The sequence below is a fragment of the Gekko japonicus genome, unplaced genomic scaffold, assembly GCF_001447785.1.
Source record: "Gekko japonicus isolate JY-2015 unplaced genomic scaffold, Gekko_japonicus_V1.1 scaffold3510, whole genome shotgun sequence".
In the NCBI taxonomy this organism is placed as follows: Eukaryota; Metazoa; Chordata; class Lepidosauria; order Squamata; family Gekkonidae; genus Gekko; species Gekko japonicus.
Window position 1 is genome coordinate 6,791 of NW_015164765.1, and position 20,794 is coordinate 27,584.

The 20,794-nt window shown below is 44.1% G+C and overlaps 1 protein-coding gene across 1 annotated transcript in view; it reads right to left on the minus strand.

Moving 5' to 3' along the window:
* The window catches only part of LOC107109136 (kallikrein-8-like), a 7,819-nt gene extending 3,535 nt beyond the window's left edge, over positions 1 to 4,284 (minus strand). The window contains exons 1-2 of the mRNA XM_015409711.1: positions 4,227 to 4,284; positions 2,917 to 3,060 (exon numbers count right to left, since the gene is read on the minus strand). Of these exons, the coding sequence (XP_015265197.1) occupies positions 2,917 to 3,060; positions 4,227 to 4,284 (202 nt within the window). The remainder of the gene's footprint in view (positions 1 to 2,916; positions 3,061 to 4,226) is intronic.
* Positions 4,285 to 20,794: the final 16,510 nt, after the last annotated feature.

Sequence of the window (20,794 nt, forward strand, 5' to 3'; positions counted from 1 at the left end):
GGTGGTTTTTTTGGGGATGTTTTGTGGTTTTTTTGCAAAATATGCCATCAAATAATTAGGGTTGCCAGCTGCAGGCTGGGAAATTCCTGGAATATTGGGGTGGATGTTTTGTGGTTTTGTTGCAAAATATGCCATCAAATAATTAGGGTTGCCAGCTGCAGGCTGGGAAATTCCTGGAATATTGGGGGTGGAGCCCAGGGAGGGCAGAGTTTAGGGAGGACAGGGACCTCCACAGGGTATAATGCCATAATGTCCATCCTCCAAAGCAGCCATTTTCTCCAGGGAAACTTATCTCAAAAGTCAAGAGATCAGTTGTAATTCTGGGAGATCTCCAGGCCCCACCTAGAGATTGGCAGCCCAGCATACAAAGTTTTAGCTGGCTCACAAGTTTCAGCTTCCTGCCCAGAAGCCTTTTCCCCTCCATTTACTACCTTTTTATTATGCTTTTCAGTATGATTTGTAAGCTGTCTTGAGGCACAGGGAAACGTGGGATATAATTATCTGAATAAAGAAGTATTTGGGGCACATTGATAACATTTAAACAGGGACCTCCGCAGGGTATAATGCCATAATGTCCATCCTCCAAAGCAGCCATTTTCTCCAGGGAAACTTATCTCAAAAGTCAAGAGATCAGTTGTAATTCTGGGAGATCTCCAGGCCCCACCTAGAGATTGGCAGCCCAGCATACAAAGTTTTAGCTGGCTCACAAGTTTCAGCTTCCTGCCCAGAAGCCTTTTCCCCTCCATTTACTACCTTTTTATTATGCTTTTCAGTATGATTTGTAAGCTGTCTTGAGGCACAGGGAAACGTGGGATATAATTATCTGAATAAAGAAGTATTTGGGGCACATTGATAACATTTAAGCAACTTCCTGTTTATTAGGTTAGGCAGGGTTCTGACAGTGATTGTTCCACCTTTGTTATACTTGACCCTGTAAATTTTTCATATTTCACTAAAAACCAAAGCAAAATCCAAAGTGGACTGCAAGAGTCACTTCCCCAAGTACTGGTATGTTTTCTAAGGCTCAGCACATGGTGACGGTCCAAGGCCAGGTCTACCAACATACTGGATTGGGGTGGGTAGACCTGTTCTCCAGAGGCCAGGTCTACCAATATGGTGGACTGGGTCAGGTAGACCTGATCTCTGGATGCTAGATCTACCAACATAATGGAAAGGGAAGGGTAGACCTGTTCTCCGGAAGCCAGGTATACCAATATAGTGGAAAGGGGCAGGTAGACCTGTTCTCCAGAGGCCTGATCTACCCCCATCGAGGACAGCATTTTCCGTAATGAAATTTGACTTGATTCCATGTTCTCCTATAATGTTTAAATTATTCTTAAAATATAGTTTAGATATAGTTTAAAAGAATTCATTCTGAGATTTTTACAAGGTTATGGAAATAATCTAAAAAACTAATTTCTGCGATAGTCAAATGTAGACTCGCTCAGAAGTTGAATGCTACTAGCTTTCTTCACTCCCAAAGTGGAATTTTTGCTCACAGCACTGTGGAGCTTAGAGGAAACCTTGGTTGCAGGTATATCCAATTTTTAAGAAGTAAATACAGTGTAAATACTCCTTTCTTGCAGGTATGTCCAATTTTTAAGAAGTAAATACAGTGTAAATACTCCCCCCCCCCCGATAAAACCCAACACTTTCTGAGTCCATGTTCCCATTTACAGCCCTGTTCAAAAAGAAATTGCAAGTAGATAAATAGGTACCACTTCGGTGGGAAGGTAACAGCGTTCCGTGCGCCTTGGTGTTTAGTCATGCTGGCCACATGACCACGGAAACGTCTTCGGACAGCGCTGGCTCTTCGGCTTTGAAACGGAGATGAGGACCGCAACCCTAGAGTCGGATTCGACTGGCTTTCGAGCAAGGGAACCTTTACCTTTACCTTTTTTCAAATCATTTGGAAATAAATCCCAGTGAGCTCCATAGGCTCACTCTCAAGTAACTGTGCATAAGATTGCAGTCAAACCCCGTTCTATATTTGCATTTCCCGTACCCCTTATGCAAATGTACAATGGCTTAAGTAGACATTTGGTTTATATACACAATGACTTTCTTCTGCTGTCTCTCACACATTTGCATTGTGCACACAGGCAACATGACTGTTGCAGGTGACTTGGGAAATACTTTATTTAGATACTTATACCCCACATTTCTTTGTTTATCATGAAGTGCCCTTACGTTTTCTTGGGAGAGCCAGTTTGCTGTAGTGGTTAAGAGCAGAGATTCTAATCTGGGAGAACCGGGTTTGATTCCCCACACCTCCACATGCAGCTGCTGGTGTGACCTTGGGTCAGTCATAAGTCCTTTCAGAGCTGTTCTCTCGAGGGCAGTTCTCAGGAGAGCTCTCTCAGCTCCACCTACCTCACAGGGACCGATTTCCCACAAGCGCTGCTCCATGCTCACTCTTCCCTTTTGCTCCGATGGTATGTGTCAATTTCACACAAGCTGCTGTGAGGCTGCATTTTGCCCCGCAGCTTCACGTGATTTTCCACACGTCTACTCATACCCGTTTTTTGAAGATTGAGTAGACGGGGGAAATCGCAAGAAGCTGCGGGGCAAAATGAGGCCACGCAGCAGCTTGTGTGAAATTGACACGTACCATCGGGGCAAAGGGGAAGAGTGAGCGCGGAGCAGCGCTTGTGGGAAATTGGCCAGGGTGTCTGTTGTGGGGAGGGGAAGGGAAAGGAGATTGTAAGCCGCTCTGAGACTCTTTTGGGTAGTGAAGGGCAAGGAACAAATCAAATCTCTTCTTCTTCTTATGCAGAGGGTGACAATTTTTGCCAATTCCCTCTCCCACTGCAGACCCCCACTATGTTGTTCCTGAACGTCTGCTGACCCTCCTAAAGAGGGTTGCCAGCCAAACTCCCCTTGCTTTGCTGGGTTACACTTACCTTCTCATTTTACAATGGGCAGCAGTCAGCACCCAGGACTTGTGGACCAGGGTACCGCCACATTTCATGGAAAAACCAGAAAAAAGAGCCGCCTGCCATGGCTGTGAATGGGGGGTACATGGCTTCCCACCAGATATCCGCACATCATCTGCAGTGGCTAGAAGATCATACACCAAAAACAAGCAGTGTTCAGAGGAGATGTGGAAAATCAACATAAGTGAGAGCATTCATTTGTGATGTTGCACATGTTATGTTTTTATGTCTGTCAGTCAGTCTGTCTAAGGGGCTATCTGAATTAGAACAAAGACTGATCTGTCTGCCTGCCTGCCTGCCTGCCTGTCTGTCTAGTGTTGCCAGCAGCCACCAAGACTAGGCATTTCACAGCACCACTTGGTGAACATGAGAACATAAAAGAAGCCATGTTGGATCAGTCCAATGGCCCATCCAGTCCAACACTCTGTGTCACACAGGGCCCAAAACCCAGGTGCCATCAGGAGGCCCAGCAGTGGGGCCACAGCTCCAGAAACTCTCCCACTGTTGCCCCCCAAGCACTAAGGATACAGAGCATCACTGCCCCAGATTTAGCGTTCCATCTATACCTTGTAGCTAATAGCCACTGATGGACCTCTGCTCCATATGTTGATCCAATCCCCGCAACATTGCTACTTTTGATGGTGTAACCAGAAACGACCGCCGCCTGAAGCTATAGCCATCTCTTCCCCATTTCCCCCTGCTGCTGAACTTGGCAGACACTGGAAGCCAGAGGCTGGGGGCAAGAGGCAGGAGATCTGGTCTGCCTATATCTATCTACTATATTTTTGATCCTGTGTTGCCTCCAAACAATTATGTACACATTGCAAACACTGTGTGTGGAACAAATTTTAAAGAGAAAGAGATAAGTGTGTGCAGAGTTCCTCGTCACGTGCACGCTTTTGAAAACCTGTTAGTCTCTCCAAATCTTTAAAGCAGGAGGAAGATGGCTAAGATGAAGCAACATGCAGTGAACTTCATTTGGGCCATACAAGTGGTGTCATGGCGTCTGCACATCTGTTCAAGTGTAGAATGGGGACATCTCTGTTTTCTTCCCTTTTTAAATATTTCTGGTCCATGGCTGTTATGATTCCATGCCCACATGATCCTACTGGTCTTTCCACACTGATTAGTTGGGGTGTGTGTGTATATAAATATTAGGAAACGCCTTCTAATGGTTTTCACATGCACACACAATGCATAAATTGAGCACGTCCCATTCAGCCATGCACCCAAACATATCCACCACACCTAAAATGGCACATACACTTCTGTGCCCACCCTAGAACTTACCAGCAGAGAGCAGGAACAGTAAAGCAGTTAGAAACTCAGTGATAATAGAAAACATCATAGTTGGTAAGTAGTTCTCTCCTGGAATAAGATTTCCTGTTGGAAAGAAGATTGGAAGGAAATCATCTCTTTGTTCCAGGGGCTTCAAATGCAAGGACAAAAAGAAAGAGAGGCAAAGAACTCCAAATGGGATACTTCTTTCTCAGCACCAGGTACATCCCAGCAAAAGTGAGAAGGAAATCGGCATCACTGAGAAATGTTTCTGTGCATTGTATAGATAACAGAATTCTGGTCTGCATCATTTCAGATTGCTGTCAAGGGTCCTATTTAGGAACACTTTCTTATGTAAATATAGGTCCCCGTAAGTAGTAAACTGGCATATCACAAAGAAAGATTAAATGCTTTCCCTGAACTAGTTTACCAGATGCAGAGATGATGTGGAATTACGAAGCAATGGGGGAAAACCCACACTCATGCCTGTGTTCTGAACTTGCAGACTCCAAAATCTATCGCTTCATTAGGCATCATGTAATTTAAAAAAAAATCTGTGCCACTTTTCTGCCAGTATATGGCACTGAATGTAGTTTGCAGGCTTTCAAAAACAAAGGAACAACCGTACGTAAGTGCCTTAAGAAAGAAAGAAAGAAAGAAAGAAAGAAAGAAAGAAAGAAAGAAAGAAAGAAAGAAAGAAAGAAAGAAAGAAAGAAAGAAAGAAAGAGACTTTACCCTGCACCTAGAAGGTGCTTAAGCTGGTCCCAAGCAAATAACCCTTTGCAAGGAGTTCCATAGTTCCATCATGCATAGAACAATTCAGTTAACAAATAATATGATGGAGAATGAGACAAATTCCAGCCCATTTGGCTAGTAATATTTATTGATCCCTCTCTGGTGAGTAAACTAGAAATTCTCTCCACTAACTCTGCTGGCAGAGATCAGGATCATATCCTAATTCATTAATAATGCTACCAGAAAAAATATATGATAAACACTCCTCTGGATCCATCCATGCCAATCTCATCCTACAAGGTACATACCAAGAACTATTAAACATCCGGAGAGCACAGAAAGGTGCTTGCGCTTGTTATATTTACGGTCCAGAGGCAATCGGAAAGTTGTATCCGTTAAACCCCTTGCAGCTCCCGGCTGGGAAGTTATGGCGGTGGGAGAGCCGGACTTAATCCTTGTCTGGAGGCTGCATCCTGGGAAGAATTTGTTACCTGGCCTGATCTGCCCAGAGATTCACGTCAAAAGCTGCTGATATCTCAACTCAGACAGTCAGAACAAAGAATCGGTTATATTATCCATCGCCCTACAGATAAAATCCTAGCAGGGTTCTGAACCCTTGAAACAATGTGATCCTCTTTGCCTTGGGAAAGAAGACATCCGGAATAATAGCTCTTGAAGCACTCTGGAAACACAGAAGTTGAAGAAGAGATTTCTTACCCCCCAAAAGCTGCAGGATCCTGGGTCCTCCTGTCTCCTTCCCCTCCTGGCTTTTTATTCCGAGTCCAGCCTCAGTTGAGTGAAGTTGGGTTTATCAGGAAGTACCCATTGACACCTCCGCCTCTATCTTTCATATCCGAGTGACTAGGACCCAGTCCATTGTTTGGATTATTTGAACTTCCTGATGATATAATAGGTAATTGTTGGAGAAGGAGGAAGATGCCCGCAAAAAAAAAAAATCTGCTCTGCAGAGCGACGACTCACACAACCTCTTTCTGCTGGTAACAGAGTGCTTTTCTCTCCTTGCATAAGTTGTCTGAATCATTGGTCACAGCTGCCAATGATTTCACTGCTGGAAATCTTCCTAATGTGACTAGTGTGCTAGCAGTCCCTTCCTTGAGGCTAGATGAGGTGGCTGCCTCCAGGAGTGGATTTCAGGGGACCGTATTTATCCATCCATCCATCCATCCATCCATCCATCCATCCATCCATCCATCCATCCATCCATCCATCCATCCATCCATCCATCCATCCATCCATCCATCCATCCATCCATCCATCCATCCATCCATCCATCCATCCATCCATCCATCCATCCATCCATCCATCCTAGGCACTCATAGGCTGTAATCTTTGCCCCCGGTGGCAATGGAAGTGGTATGCAGAAGGGAACCCTAACACAAGTGTGAAGAAATGCATTTTGTCTTTGGAGATTTGAAATGAGCAAAACCTTCACTCTGAGTTTTATAAGTTTGTTTTTCTCTCTGGGCAGAGAACAGGCAGGAAGGGGGAAAGCCAGTTCAATTGCTTTCCAGATTTACCTCAGCCCACCTTCATACAAATGCTAATAGGTCTAGACAATGGGGTGGTCAAGATCCCCCCCCCCCTTCAAGCAGAGAACAGAGATGTGGAGGTGTTCAATACTAGAAAGACTTCGGGAAAGAAACTCTGGAAACTTCAGGAAAGGCTTCTCTGACCTGGCCTGACCTGGTCAGTGGGTGGGGGAAAGAGAGGTGATAAAACTCAGGGGAGCAAGGAGAAACCTCTCTTTTGTGCTGAGTCCATCAGAGCAGACAAAACTCTTAACTGAGGTCTGGAGGAGGCAGCCATTTGACCATGTGCTGGCCTGGAGAGTGGCCTGGAGAAAGCTTCAAGGTAATGGTACTCTATAGAGATCTGTAACTGCCTAAGCTAAGGAGTCTGTCCTATATTTTAACATCTGATAGGGCATGTATAGAGAGAGGGCCAGAGGAATTGCATTTACCCATTTCTTTTGAATCCTTTGCTCAATCTGGTTCTGTGCTAAAAGTATGTTTGTGAACATTTTCTCTTCAATACTTTATAACTTTTGATGCTGGTAGTTGTACCACATAGACCTCCACCATCTTGGACACACTGTTTTAAAACACAAATGCCCAGAGAATTAGAGAGACTTTTCCGTCCCATTGATGGGCAGTTCTGGTGACATAAATGAAAGATTTAGGACAGATTAATGACGGGCAGAAAGCGTCAAACTTGGCTGAGCAGTGCGATAGGATACCAGCCACTTTCAACAAAATATGCTTACAAAAAATAAACACAAATGCCCAGAGAATTAGAGAGACTTTTCCGTCCCATTGATGGGCAGTTCTGGTGACATAAATGAAAGATTTAGGACAGATTAATGGAAGTACTGTTTTGCTTAGTGAGTAATTAAATCATGCCCTGATCTGGATTGCCCAGGTTAGCCCAATCTAGGGTTGCCAGCCTCCAGGTGGGGCCTGGGGATCTCCCGCTTTTGCCACTGATCTCCAGCCGACAGAGATCAGGTCCCCCTGGAGAAAATGGCTGCTTTGAAGGGTGCACTCTATGGCCTTGGACCATGCTGAGGCCCATCCCCTCCCCAAATCCCGCCCTCTCCCGGACCCACCCCCAAAGTCTCCAGGTATTTTCCAACCCAGACCTGGCAACCCTGGCCCAATCTCATCCGATGGGACGCCACCAAGGAAGTCCAAGGTCCTTGCCTACCCCTGCCCAGCCATCCAGGCCAAGAAACTCTCCACCTTTGTTGGAGATGTGCCACCCAAGAAGGCAAAGGTGGATGGAATCAGTGAAGAAGAGCCATTGCTGGTGTTGTCCACAGGGACTCTTGGTCACTTGGTTAACAACTGCCTTTCTGGTAACGCAGTGGGCTCTAAGTATTTATATTTGGCCTTCCAGGTGGTCATTTCTCTCTGCTTGGTTCCTTCTGTGTTGATAACAAGGAGGCTTTTTTTTTTTTAAGATCAATATACTCCACAACAAATACACTTTGTCCTATAATGGTTTTTTTTGCCCTGAACTGGGTGGCCCAGGCTAGCCTGATCTTGTCAGATCTCAGAAGCTAAGTAGGGTAGGCCCTGGTTAGTATTTGAATGGGAGACCATCAAGGAAGTCCAGGGTTGACAGGCAACGGCTAACCACCAAACCCCAGAGGGTCGCCACAAGTCGGCTGCGACTTGATGGCACTTAACACACATGTACACACACAATTAAATTGTGGAATTCACTGCCAGTAGATATAATGATGGCCACGAGCGTAGATGCCTTTGAAAGAGTCTTTGACAGATTTGCAGAGGAGAGGGTCATCAATAGCTACTGGCCATGACGACTAAAGGCTCCCTCCATCACACCAGCAGGCCAAATTGTTGGTCACCTCCAGAGGTCGATTCGGGGGGGATCGCGGGGGATCGCAGTTCCCCCGGGTGAGGTGCGGGGGGGCACATGACGAAGCCCCGCCCCCTGCTTCCGGCCGCCCCGCTTCTGGCCCTCATTCAGCCAGGAGGAGGCAGGAGAAGAGGGCGGGTAAGTTGCTTCCTCCCCGCCTCTCCCCACCCCTGCCTGCCTGGGGCCAGGGAGGGCCTTGGCGGGGCTTCCTCGCACTCCCGCTGGCCCTGCAGGTCCACCGCCGGGCCCCTGATGTCAGGGGGTGTGGCATATGCTAATGAGTTATGCTAATGAGTTCCCCTAGCTCTTTTTCTACGAAACGACCCCTGGTCACCTTTCTTCTGTTCGCTTTTGGCAAGTTGTGGTTAATATTTCGTTGTAAGCCCCCATTGGTTTTTCTTTTGAAACAGAAAGGCAGGATATCAATAACTAAGAATTTTGTTTGTGTGTGGAAGGTTTCCTCAGAACACACACCGCACTCATGTCAGTTGTGAAGGAGTGCTCAGCGATGCTAGGCCTCAAAACAAAATGGTTTTCATTTTTTTAAAAATATACAGAATGGTGCCAAACTTCAGGTGGAGAGGACAGGTGAGATAGTTATGGCCCTAAATATGTCAGCCAGACACACAACCACATTCCACTTGCTCATGGGAGGAAGGATCAGGTAACTAAGATATAACTTGAGTGAGGGAAGAAGCTGAATTTTATACTGACTTTTCTCTACCCTAAGGGGTCTGAAAGCGGCTTACAATCAACTTTCCTTCCTCTCCCCACAACAAGGACCTTGTGAGGTAGGTGGGGCTGAGAGAGTTCTGAGAAAATAGTGACTGGCCCAAGGTCACCCAGCAGGCTTCATGTGAAGGAGGAGTGGGGAAACAAACCAGGTTCTCCAGATTAGATGCTGCTCTTTAACCACTACACCATGCCAGCCCCACAACTAGTATGGTGAAGGGGAAATGCAGCTCCAGACGACAAATCCTCTTTCCAAAGGAATGTTGTGATGACCAAAAAAAAAAAAAAGAAATACACATGCAGACATTTTAATGTTGGTTTTAATGTTTTGACTGTTTGCCTGAATTCAGTGGAAAGGCAGCATAAAAATGTCTTAAATAAATAATACTAATTAACTAACTTCCAACTGCAGGTGCTGACCAATGGCCATTGTTGAGAACACCTTAAAAGGGATGGCTGTCCACTGATGGAGTCTTTCACTGAACTACAGGAGAAGGAAATTGGCCAGGACAGATTCTAGCTAGATTCAACACCTCTGATTTTTAGTAATCTTCTTTAGATTACGTAAGAGCCAAGCTTGACCCGACATCAATCATTGCAACAACTCCAGCAGCAGTGAGAAACCTCTGCATGCCTCATCTTTTTGCCTTCATTGGGAGGGACTGGAAAGGTCATGCTGGGTCACCGGATATCCAATTTCTAAAACAAACAACCCCAACTGATGCTTGTCCAAACAGTTCCTGAAAACCTTGCTCTAAAGTTTATGCAACCTTCCCAACTGCTTGTTCCCTTAAAATTAATAGAACTAAAACAATGACTAAGAACCTTTTCACACAGTAAAATAAAGTGTTAGCGGGTGAGAGGGCAGAAGCTCAAACCAATTCTTAATAGTCTACGAGAATAAGTAAGTAAATAAATAATAAATGAACCTTGACTTAACACCTGAAATGATATTTGTTTATTTGCTTGCTTATCTAGATATTGCTTTTCTCTCCCCTGGGGACCCAAAGCAACTTATATTATCATTCTCCCTTCCTCCGTTTTATCTCACAAAATGAGGTAGGTTAGGACAGGTCTCCTGGACCTACCAGGGAAGGCTATGCCACCAATGGATATCTTGTGACATTTTATTGGCACAGAGATTGGGAGGGAGAAGGAAGTTTTCCCTGTTGGATTTCTGCCTGCCATGGAGCTGTTACATGAAGAGGACACCTCACCCTTCTAGTGAAGGAAAAGCAGCACTGAATTAGACTCTTTCTGGTGCAAAATCCAAATGCAAATGCAAATCCCAACCCACATGATACCATTGATTGATTGATTGATTGATTGATTGATTGCCATCAAGTCACAGCTGACATAGGGTTTTCAAGGCAAGAGACGTTCAGAATTGGTTTGCCATTGCCTGCCTCCATGTCATGACCCTAGTATTCCTTGGTGGTCTCCCATCCAAATACTAGCCAGCATGGACCCTGCTTAGCTTCCAAGATCTGACAAGATCAGGCTAGCCTGGGCTTAAGGTTATTATCCCCCAGGTGGGGGCAGGGCATTCCCTGTTTTCACGGGCACCTGCCCGCTGGTGGCCAGCTGGCCGGCAGGAGGAAATTGTCCCACCCACCCCAAACTGCAATGTCACCCAGAAGTGACGTAGATGCATTGGTTAACACTCTGGTTTTTAAGCAAAACTCTACCTGGTGGCCAGCTGGCCTGCAGGAGGAAATTCTCCCACCCACCCCAAACTGCAACGTCACGCATGACGCACTGACATCACCCAGAAGTGATGCAGGTGCATTGGTTAACACTCTGGTTTTTAAGCAAAACTCTATGGTTTGAGGGCAATTTTACCATAGAGTTTTGCCCAGAAACCAGAGCATCACCCCCAACATTGATGCAGGTGACATCTGCATGTCACACAATGTCCCCGCCCACTCCCGGAACACCCCTTCCCAATCCCCCTGCTGGCGCAATGTTCAGACCTGGCAACCCTACCTGGGCTATCCTGGTTAGGGTATGATAGAGCCAAGCAGGTGACACAAAGAGGCATGCAAGTTTTTGATTCCCACAGAACTCTTCATCAGCACGGAACAACATGGATTACACAGGGAAAGGGGGTTAATGTTAGAAGGATTACATAGGGAAATGAGACAGATTGCAGTCAGGGTCAAAGAGGGCAAGCCACACAGCTTAACTGAGTTCAGGTGACAGTGACCGTAATGCAGGTGTGGCTGCCAGAACACTCAGAGGTGAAGAAGTTGAGCGGCTTCCTCTGTGGCCCCGAGCACAGTCTGCTTGAGTCACACAGACTGGCATTGTGTGATCCGACTTAGTCAGCAGCTCTTGGTGCCCTTTGCTGTTCGTAACCATGCAAGGAATTTCTTCTTCAGAGCGGGATTTATCCACAAGCTACCGCTTAGGGCCTCCGACTAGGAAGGACCTCTCAGTACTCGAAATGACTCAGTTACCACCTATTTGGTAATGACGTGGGGCCTCTTAAATTTTACGGTGCTTAGGGCCTCCTCAGGTCTTAATCCAGCACTGTTTCTTTTATTTATTTACTTCCAGCATTACTTACTTACAGGGGTCTTGTTGTAGAAAAAGAGCTGCCGGAGCTCATTAGCATAACTCATTAGCATAACTACTTACTTACTTAAATGAAACTACTCAGTTGACCGGCTGGCCTTGAGCAGTAGCACACTAATTCAGTTTAAAAATTATTTATTTTATTCCATGTGTACCCCACCCTCCCCGCCAAAGCAGGCTCAGGGCGGCTTACATAAAAAACAATCCTACTAACCTGACTTCATTTATCTATTCATATATTTATGTCATTTATTTATTCAGACTATATATTCAGACTCGTTTATTTATTCAGACCCATTTATTTATTTGGACTCATTCATATTATTATGTCTTGCTATTAGGGTTGCCATTCCTCCGACGGGAAAAGACCGACAGGAAGCTGGAAATAAATGCTGAATATCCATTTACACCACTATTACAGTATATTTAGCAACTACTACATATGTATACAGTGCATAAGAAGTCCAAAGGCAGTTATACCGTGCGTGGAAGGTCCAAAACCAGTTAACAAAGTTCCCTGGAATGACGTATCATTTCGTGGGGACCATTCTGAACGGGACCATACAATAGAAGGTCCAAAACCAGTTAACGTTCTCTGGAATGACGTATCATTTTGTGGGGACCATTCTGAACGGGACCATACAAACCTTGTAAATATTACTGTGTGTGTGTGTGTGTGTGTGTGTGTGTGTGTGAAAATATTAAATGTACCTATAATTACAACATTCTGTGTCTTATTCCTTATTCGTCATTGGATGCATTAATTTAGCAGCAGCTTCTTCAAGGACATTTCTACAGGGTAAGTATACCAAAAGTTACTCATAAAACAGTACAATATCTGTTCCATGAATGATTCTTTAAAAGATGATTATACAATCACCAAAGGTTGTTATGTTTATACATAGTATATTCAGAACGGGCAAGCCAGACGGATGCATTCAAGCCTTAACAGGTGCCTTCACTTAACTCCTTATATACAATAGCAATCCGGCTCTTAATACACAAACTGTCATACACAGAAAACTTACAAAGAGACTGTAAAAACTACAAAAAACAAGATAAATCTAGAGATACATTTAGACCATTAGGATAACAAGTGTTATGTATCCAAAAAGCCTCTCTCCGTAGAAGGCACTTACTTGTATCCACTTTATTGTATTTATTTGGACTGATTACCTCTAAAACTACAAATTTGAACTCGTCATATCTGTGGCCTTTATCTATATAGTGTTGAACAAGTGGTGCCTCCAGATATTTATACTTGATACGTGACCTGTGTTCCAAAATACATGTTTATATAGAACGCGTAGATTCTCCCACATATTTCAACCCACAAGGACATTATAAGAGATATACTTTTTTTGTTAGACAATTAGAAAAGAAAGTAATTTCACTTTTAAAATTAACTTCTGGAAAATCTAAAGTGTATGTTTCCCAGACTTGTGCACACGCTACACATCTTAAACATTTAAAGTGCCCTTTGGGAGTATTTGTAGGGGCTCCAGGTGATGGCAAATCAGCCTGTATAACTAGGTCACGTATACTAGTAGTCTTATGAAATCCTATAAAGGGTTTTTTCGTACAACTCGGAACATCACTTAGAATGTGCCAATGTCTGAAAATGATATTCCGAATGGAGTAAGCCAATGGTGTGTAGTCCAAAGCCCAACTGATTTTAGCTTCTTTCCTAATCACAGTCTCTTTAAACATATCTGCCCATTTAACCTGATCTACCCTTGTGCGTGCTCTCCTGATAATTTCTAATGGATATCCCCTTTGGCAAAACTGATTGTGAAGTCTAAAGGCTTCCTCTTGAAAATCAGAAGACAAAGCTGAATTTCTTTTATCATGTAAAAACTGACCATACGGCAGATTCTGTCTTAAATGTTTAGCATGGAAGGAAGTGTAATGTAAATAAGAGTTTTTATCAGTGTCCTTATTAAACGGATGTACTGCCAAACTACCATTATGGATGAACACTGTGGTGTCTAAAAAATTCACTTGACCTGTCTGCTACATAGGTAAATTTGATGGAATTATGCACAGAATTAAGCCAATCCATAAATTCTTGTACAATAGCTGGATCGTCAAAGATCAAAAAAAGATCATCAATGTACCTCTTGTAATAAATTGTATGTACAAAAAAGGGATTATGAAACTCATTGTCAAGCCATATGTTTTCAAACTCACTCATGAACAGGTGAGCAACACTGGGAGCAAAGAAGCTTCCCATCACAACTCTTTAATTTGCCAAAAAAAGTCTTCCTAAAATCGGAAAAAGCTCTTTTCAAAAATAATATCTGTAAGATCTAGAAGGAAGTGCGTCAGAGGAAAATGAGTTTCCCTCCTTTCAAGTGTTGTGAGGAGGCATAATCTCACCTCTTCATGAGGTATATTCATATAAAGGGACGTCACATCCATAGTCATGAGAACAGCCTGTGATGGAACAACAAGTCCTCCTATTTTGGAAATAAAATCTTTTGTATCTTTCAAGTAGGAATAAATTTTAACTACAAAGGGTTGAAGAAATGAGTCTAAATTTTGAGATGGGGTTCAAAAATAGAATTAGTACCCGAAACAATGGGACGCCCTGGAGGTGGCATCCCAGGTTTGTGTATTTTAGGAAGGATGTAAAAAATAGGGAACCTCGAATGCAAATTAATAAAAGACGCCATTTGTTGAGTAATATGGTCAAAAGCCAATGCTTCCCTTACTGTAATCTTAATGATATTTAAAACTTCCTCCGTAGGGTCATACACAACCCATCTATAAACATTCAAATCCGTAAATTGTCTTATAACCTCCTCTATGTAATCTTGATGATTCAGCAAAACAATACCTCCACCTTTATCTGCCCCTTTTATCATTATGGAGGAATCTTCTAAAATATTCTGCAAAAGTTCCATTTCTCTGCGGGTCAAATTGTATATAACGGGGGATCTGTTGGGGAGTGTATAATGATCTTTTAAAGAGTCATTCATGGAAGAATTGTTGTACTGTTTTATGAGTAACTTTTGGTATACTAACCCTGTAGAAATGTCCTTAAAGAAGCTGCTGCTAAATTAAAGCATTCAATGACGAATAAGGAATAAGACACGATATTGTATGTATTGAATATTTTTATTGAAATTAGAATTTTGTAATTATAGGTACATAGAATATTTACAAGGTTTATATGGTCCCGTTCAGAAGAAGTCCCCACGAAAAGATACGTCATTCCAGAGAATTTCGTTAACTGGTTTTGGACTTCCTAGGTACCACTTCGGTGGGAAGGTAACAGCGTTCTGTGCGCCTTGGTGTTTAGTCATGCCAGCCACATGACCACGGAAACGTCTTCGGATAGCACTGGCTCTTCGGCTTTGAAATGGAGATGAGCACAGCAACCCTAGAGTCGGATTCGACTGGCTTTCGAGCAAGGGAACCTTTACCTTTACTTATGCACTGTATAACTGCCTTTGGACCTCTTATGCACTGTATACATATACAGTGGTTGCTAAATGTACTATAATAGTGGTGTAAATTAATATTTAGCATTTATTTCCAGCTTCCTGTCGGTCTTTTTCTGTGTATTTAAGCTGCTACCCTCTGTGTATGTATCTATTCCCCCAACAGGGACAGGGGTTTACCTGCTTTTGGGGGCCTTGATCAACCGGCCCTGATCCAGCCGGCGGGGGGAACCCCACCCCCAAAGAGCCCCCAAAGTCCCACCAACATGCCTGGCACAATGACGTCACCCAGAGGTGATGTCATCGCGCATGGCACATTGCGGGGGGTCGCTCTATCATTACCATAGTGTTTTTCCTCAAATGAGAGAGCATCCCCCTGTAATATGCCCTGTGCAATGATGTCATTTCCAGGTGATGTCATTGTGGTACGTGCACCGAAAACTCTGGGGGTAAAAGGGAGCCCCCTACTGGCAGCCAGATAAAACTTGACAACCCTACTTGCTATAGCTTGGGGGGGGGGGAAGGCTTTGCAACAACTCAAGCGGCCTTGTGTTCAATACCTGCTAGGAGCACACTCAGTTTCTCTCCAAAAGGTTTATTTGCCCTCTTGTGAAGAATCAGCAAAATCCATAATTCTCCTATATCAGAATAAAAAACACATTCTAAAAGACTATTCTCCAATGCATCAGTTCACCCCGATTGACACAGACATAATCTGAGGAAGGGTGCATGCACACAAAAGCTCATACCTTGAATAAAACTTTGCTGGTCTTAAAGGTGCCACTGGACTCAGACTTTGTTCTATAATCTATTCGAGTAAGGAAGCGTCTTATAGCATCCATCCATTACCTGAGAAGGTATTGCGTTCAATCTAGCTAACAATGCTATATTGTGGGACAGTTAAATATTTTCAATATTCAGGAAAGGCTCTTGGATATGACAAATCTAAATAATGGGTGGAGCAAACTCTACGCACTCTATTTTAAGAGCTCAGAAATCCAGTTCATACAAAAAGTTTCAGAATCAACATTTGAGAAGCTTCCATCCTGCCCCCGATGACCTCAGGTTCACAACCTGAATTCCAAAAAAGGAATACAATTCAGTTAATTGCATCCAAAGACTTGTGTAAGAGTTCTTCCTCAACAGGGAAAGATACTCAGGGAAAGATACAACAGGGAAAGATGTAAGAGTTCTTCCTCAACAGGGAAAGATACTTATCAAAGACAAAGACTAGTTCAACCACATGCGAAACACAGCAGTCCAGGCCCATGCTTCCAAAAAGCAAGCTCCCAGTTCTAAATGCAGCATAGTTCCTGCTACACAGCCTGAGGTCCCAGCGATCTTGTGTAGTAATTTTGTTAAGATATAATCTAGTGATTCTTGGCAGGCCTCTCTCCATACATACCTGAGCTCCATATAGCATTTGCATTACTGCGGCAGGAGATTCCATGCTGGGAGCAGAGAAACAGTAACTGTGATTAAAATGTCCTTATTTTTTGATCAGCTGCTCTTGTCTCATTGCCAGCTTTGAATAGCTGATTTTATTCTCCAGGTTATACAGCTGTTTTCATGCATTTGTTTATGTTGTCAACAACATCAACATTTTTTTAATGAAGTGGTAGCAATTAAATATTTTAAACAAATAAAAGAGAAGAACTGTTAAAAGGCCTACCCAGTCCAGTATCCTGTTTCCCAAAGCATCCTGCTAGATGCCTCAAGAGTGCAACCCACAAGCTAGGCATGAATGCAACAGATTTCTCCTATTGTCTGCCTCAGTCACCTGGTATTCAGAGGTATAGTGCTCCAGAATGTGGAAGTTCCATCTAGCTGTCATAGGTACATGACAGACACTTTCACAGAGATGTACAATAAAAAAACTGTTCTCCACACATTGGTCAAATCCTTACAACAAAGTCCAGTTCTCCACACATTGGTCAAATCCTTACAAAAACCTACGTTATTTCCCACTGCCATGACCACATCTTGTGGCATTAAATTCCATATGCTGAATTAGAATCCATCCCAAAATTAAACACTGTCATCCTGGTGTAAACAGAGACTTGAATTTCCTTTCTCACTACAGACGCTAATAGCATTACAGGATCAAATTCTTTTTTGGACATTTTAATTGGCTGTTCTTGACATGGTCTATCAGACCCTAACCTTGTTCCACCATCAGTTAATTTTCTCTTCAACTATTTGCTTCTCTGTTCGAACCTCTGACCTCGCTATTTCTGTTGATTTAGGATGGGATTTCCCCATATATTGAGAATTTACACTTGAAAGATTAATGATATAGTTCACGCCAAGTCTTGCCTTGCGCCCCCCCCCCAACATAATCTTCCCCGTGAGAAATTCCAGTATGATTTTCCCTTTGCATGTCTATCTGAAGAAGTGAGCTGGGGTGATGGGTGCCATTTTTTCTACTCCAGCAGGAGACTTCCAGTCTGCCCTCGCTGGTACCCCCTGCTGCTCAGTAGGGTGATGGGGAAGGGGGGGGATCACCATAATTCCAATGGTGTGACATCACTTCCAATGTGGACCTGGAAGTGATGCCATCGTGTTGGAGCAATGCTCTAGGATTCCACAGGAAATGCTATGCCTTTACCATAGAGTTTCAGTGTAATCCTAGAATGTTGCCCCGACACAATGATGTCACAGCTCACTTCTTCAGATGGATATGATCTAGAAGGATTTGTTTTCATTCTTAAACATTGTTGCTGATTAAACTTCCAGGTCCAGAGGCAGTATACCTCTGATCACCAACCTACTGATTCACTTTTCCAGATCTCAAACCTGCCTCTTTTTTGGTGGTGGTGGGGAGCCACCCCATAATTTTCTAATTTGCTCTCAATGTTCGTTTGGTGCCTCTTTTTCAATACATACTTTTTATTAATGGTCCATTCCTGGTGCCTTAAACAGTAATTAAATCTAAACGGGAAGCAGTTTGCAGAAACAGGTGTGTTAACTTTGTCAATCTACCCTACGGGCGTCATCATCTGAAATTAGCTCTGTTTGAAGTGGAGACATTTTAATCCTAATGCAGCAAAGTAGCAATAGGGAAGTGTTCGAATAAGCACATTATAAACTCTGGGGTGTAGGCTGGCAGCATTTTTCACAAGAAATGAACCATGGATAAATGAAGAATTTAGTGCTAATTAAAGCAGCAAAATATTGAGAAATCCAGCTCTTGAATGGTTGGGATGTGCTAATTGGGGGCAGGCTAAGCCATATCTTTCCTTCAGGATGTTCAGCCATGAAACAATTTTCTTTCCCAGTAGACTCTTGTGGCTTGCCAGAGATGCTGTCTTTCTCTAGGCTTACCATTTGCCCAGTGGCAACAGGCAACCTCCTACTCCTGCCCTCAGTGCACTGCCCTTGCTAATTTTAGGAGGAAAAAATGTGGAGGGAACAGCATTGATAGTGATGGGCTAGGGGGAAAAAAATCTCTATGGTAAATGCCGTAGAGTTTGGGAGAATTTCCTAGAGCATTAACAGAAAGTGATGTCACAGCAAGAAGACTCTTCACCCTGAAGTGATGTCACTTCTAGGTGATGGTCTAGAAACTTCCTCTGGTGCTGCCTGCCAGCCATGGTGTTCAAAGGTTTGCTGCCTCTGACTATGGAGGTTCCCTTGAGTCACCATGCCTGGCAGTCATTCATAGACCTATCTTCCACAAATCTAACTCCATTTTAAAGCTATCCATTCTCAAGGTCAGGGACCTTGCTCTATGTGCCCCTTCTCTGAGTTACACGGTGCCTTTGCACATTATCAAATTGCCCCCCATTCCTTCCCCTACCAGCCTATTGAGCAGCAGGGGGAACAGGGGGCCCAGGCAGGCCCGTAGCTACGGTAGGGCTTTTGGGGGCTCCGCCCGCTTTCTTAAAGACACAGCCCCACAAGAATTTCTCCTGTAAATGCTTTTTTCAATCATTTTAAAACATTTTTAAAGGTGTGCGCCTCTTTAAGATGAGTGGGGTGCTGTAGGTGACTCATTCCCACACTGAAGAAGAGGATTGGAGTAGGTGACTTCTAGGATCCCTTCTAACTCTGTGTCAAGAAACTGGTCTCCTTTAAGAAACTTTTTCTGCCTAAGGGTTAGCTTTCTTGGCTATAGAAGTCATCACCCCCACCTGGCGGCTTGTTATCAGAATTGTTGCTTAAGGTGACAGAAGTGATTAACTTGCAGCAGCTGAGAACTGTCATCTAAAGTGGTTGACAACTTGCAATTTAGAGATCTATCCTGGTAACAGCTTTCTATTGGCTAAATGGCTTTTCTTTCTGCACTGAGAATCACCAGAAATTTTTTTTTCCCCACAAGCCACAAAATCCTGGCTGCGGGCCTGGGCCCAGGTTGGCAGCACTTTTCAGGGGGAAAGTAAAACCTGCCCCCCTGTAATACACACACATGTTGCAACCATTCACTTTCCCCCTGCAATGTGCTTCTTCTAAAAAAAAAACCCCTTGCAATAGCTTTGTAGGGCAGAATCTCTATCTCGACAACCTGCCATCTCAGCTACCATAAAAACTGCATGGAATTGGTCAGGGATTGGTCGAGAACCTCTCTATACCTCCCAGGCACCACAATCACCCTCTCTTATGCAGTATATATGCATGAAAAACGCATTGCATTCTGGCTAACAGTGTGCCAATCTGTGGGCTGTTCCTGGAATACATCAAATGTCATTTCAACTGTCATTGCAGAAGTGAGAGGCACATGTGCTGTTTTCTTATCTGCAGCTCATGATGTCATTTAGAGATTGGGTGGTGCGAAACTTGCAGGTGATGCTTTTTCTATGAAAGTGACTTCAGTCACTACATTACTGGGGCATTCTCAGAGGATTTCCCATGTGTTTGAAGAAGGCCATGTGCAACCCTGTCCCTACCTGTCAAAGACGCGGGGAAGGGATGTGTATGTAGTTGCAATCAGATCTTTTATTCATCTAGTGTCATATGCTGTCAGTAGGGTTGCCAAGTCATTTCTCAGCCGCAGCGAGGGACTCCCGGGCGGCGACTGGAGCATCGGAGTTTTCCCTCCGATGGTCGTGGCCCCGCCCCAAGCGTGCCCGGTGTCCTAACGTCACTTCCTGGTGACCCGCACTTCGGGGTGGGGTTCCCCCCGGGGCCCGATTCGCCGGCAGCGGGGAACGGGCCTCTGGGGCAAGGGTTTCCCCGCCCCCCGGGGCGACTTGGCAAGCCTAGCTGTCAGTAATATATGGGGTATATTTATTTATTTATTTGTTTATTAGATTTGTGTCCCGCCCTCCCAGTGGCTCAGGGCTGCTAACATATGGCAAAGCCGAATTGAATTGATAAAATACAATAAAGTAAACAACGTTTAAAACCACAATAAAACCCATAAAATAATCAAGGTGCTCTAATCTTCCTATGTAAGTCATTCAAGATGGGAAACAATAAACCCAGTTCGGCGGCCAGCTGTCTCAATAGCGCGGTCTCCCGCAGCGCTGTTCCATGCGCTTCTGCCAGTCGATGCTTGCACCCCATGATAGGGGCTGACAATGAAGCACTACCACGATGGTGGGATGGTGGTGGCGGTGGCTCCTACTCAAAAGCCTGGCGGAAGAGCTCCGTCTTACAAGCCCTGCGGAACTGCACAAGTTTCCACAGGGCCCGGATCTCCTCTGGGAGCTCGTTCCACCAGGTAGGACCCACCACCGAAAACGCCCT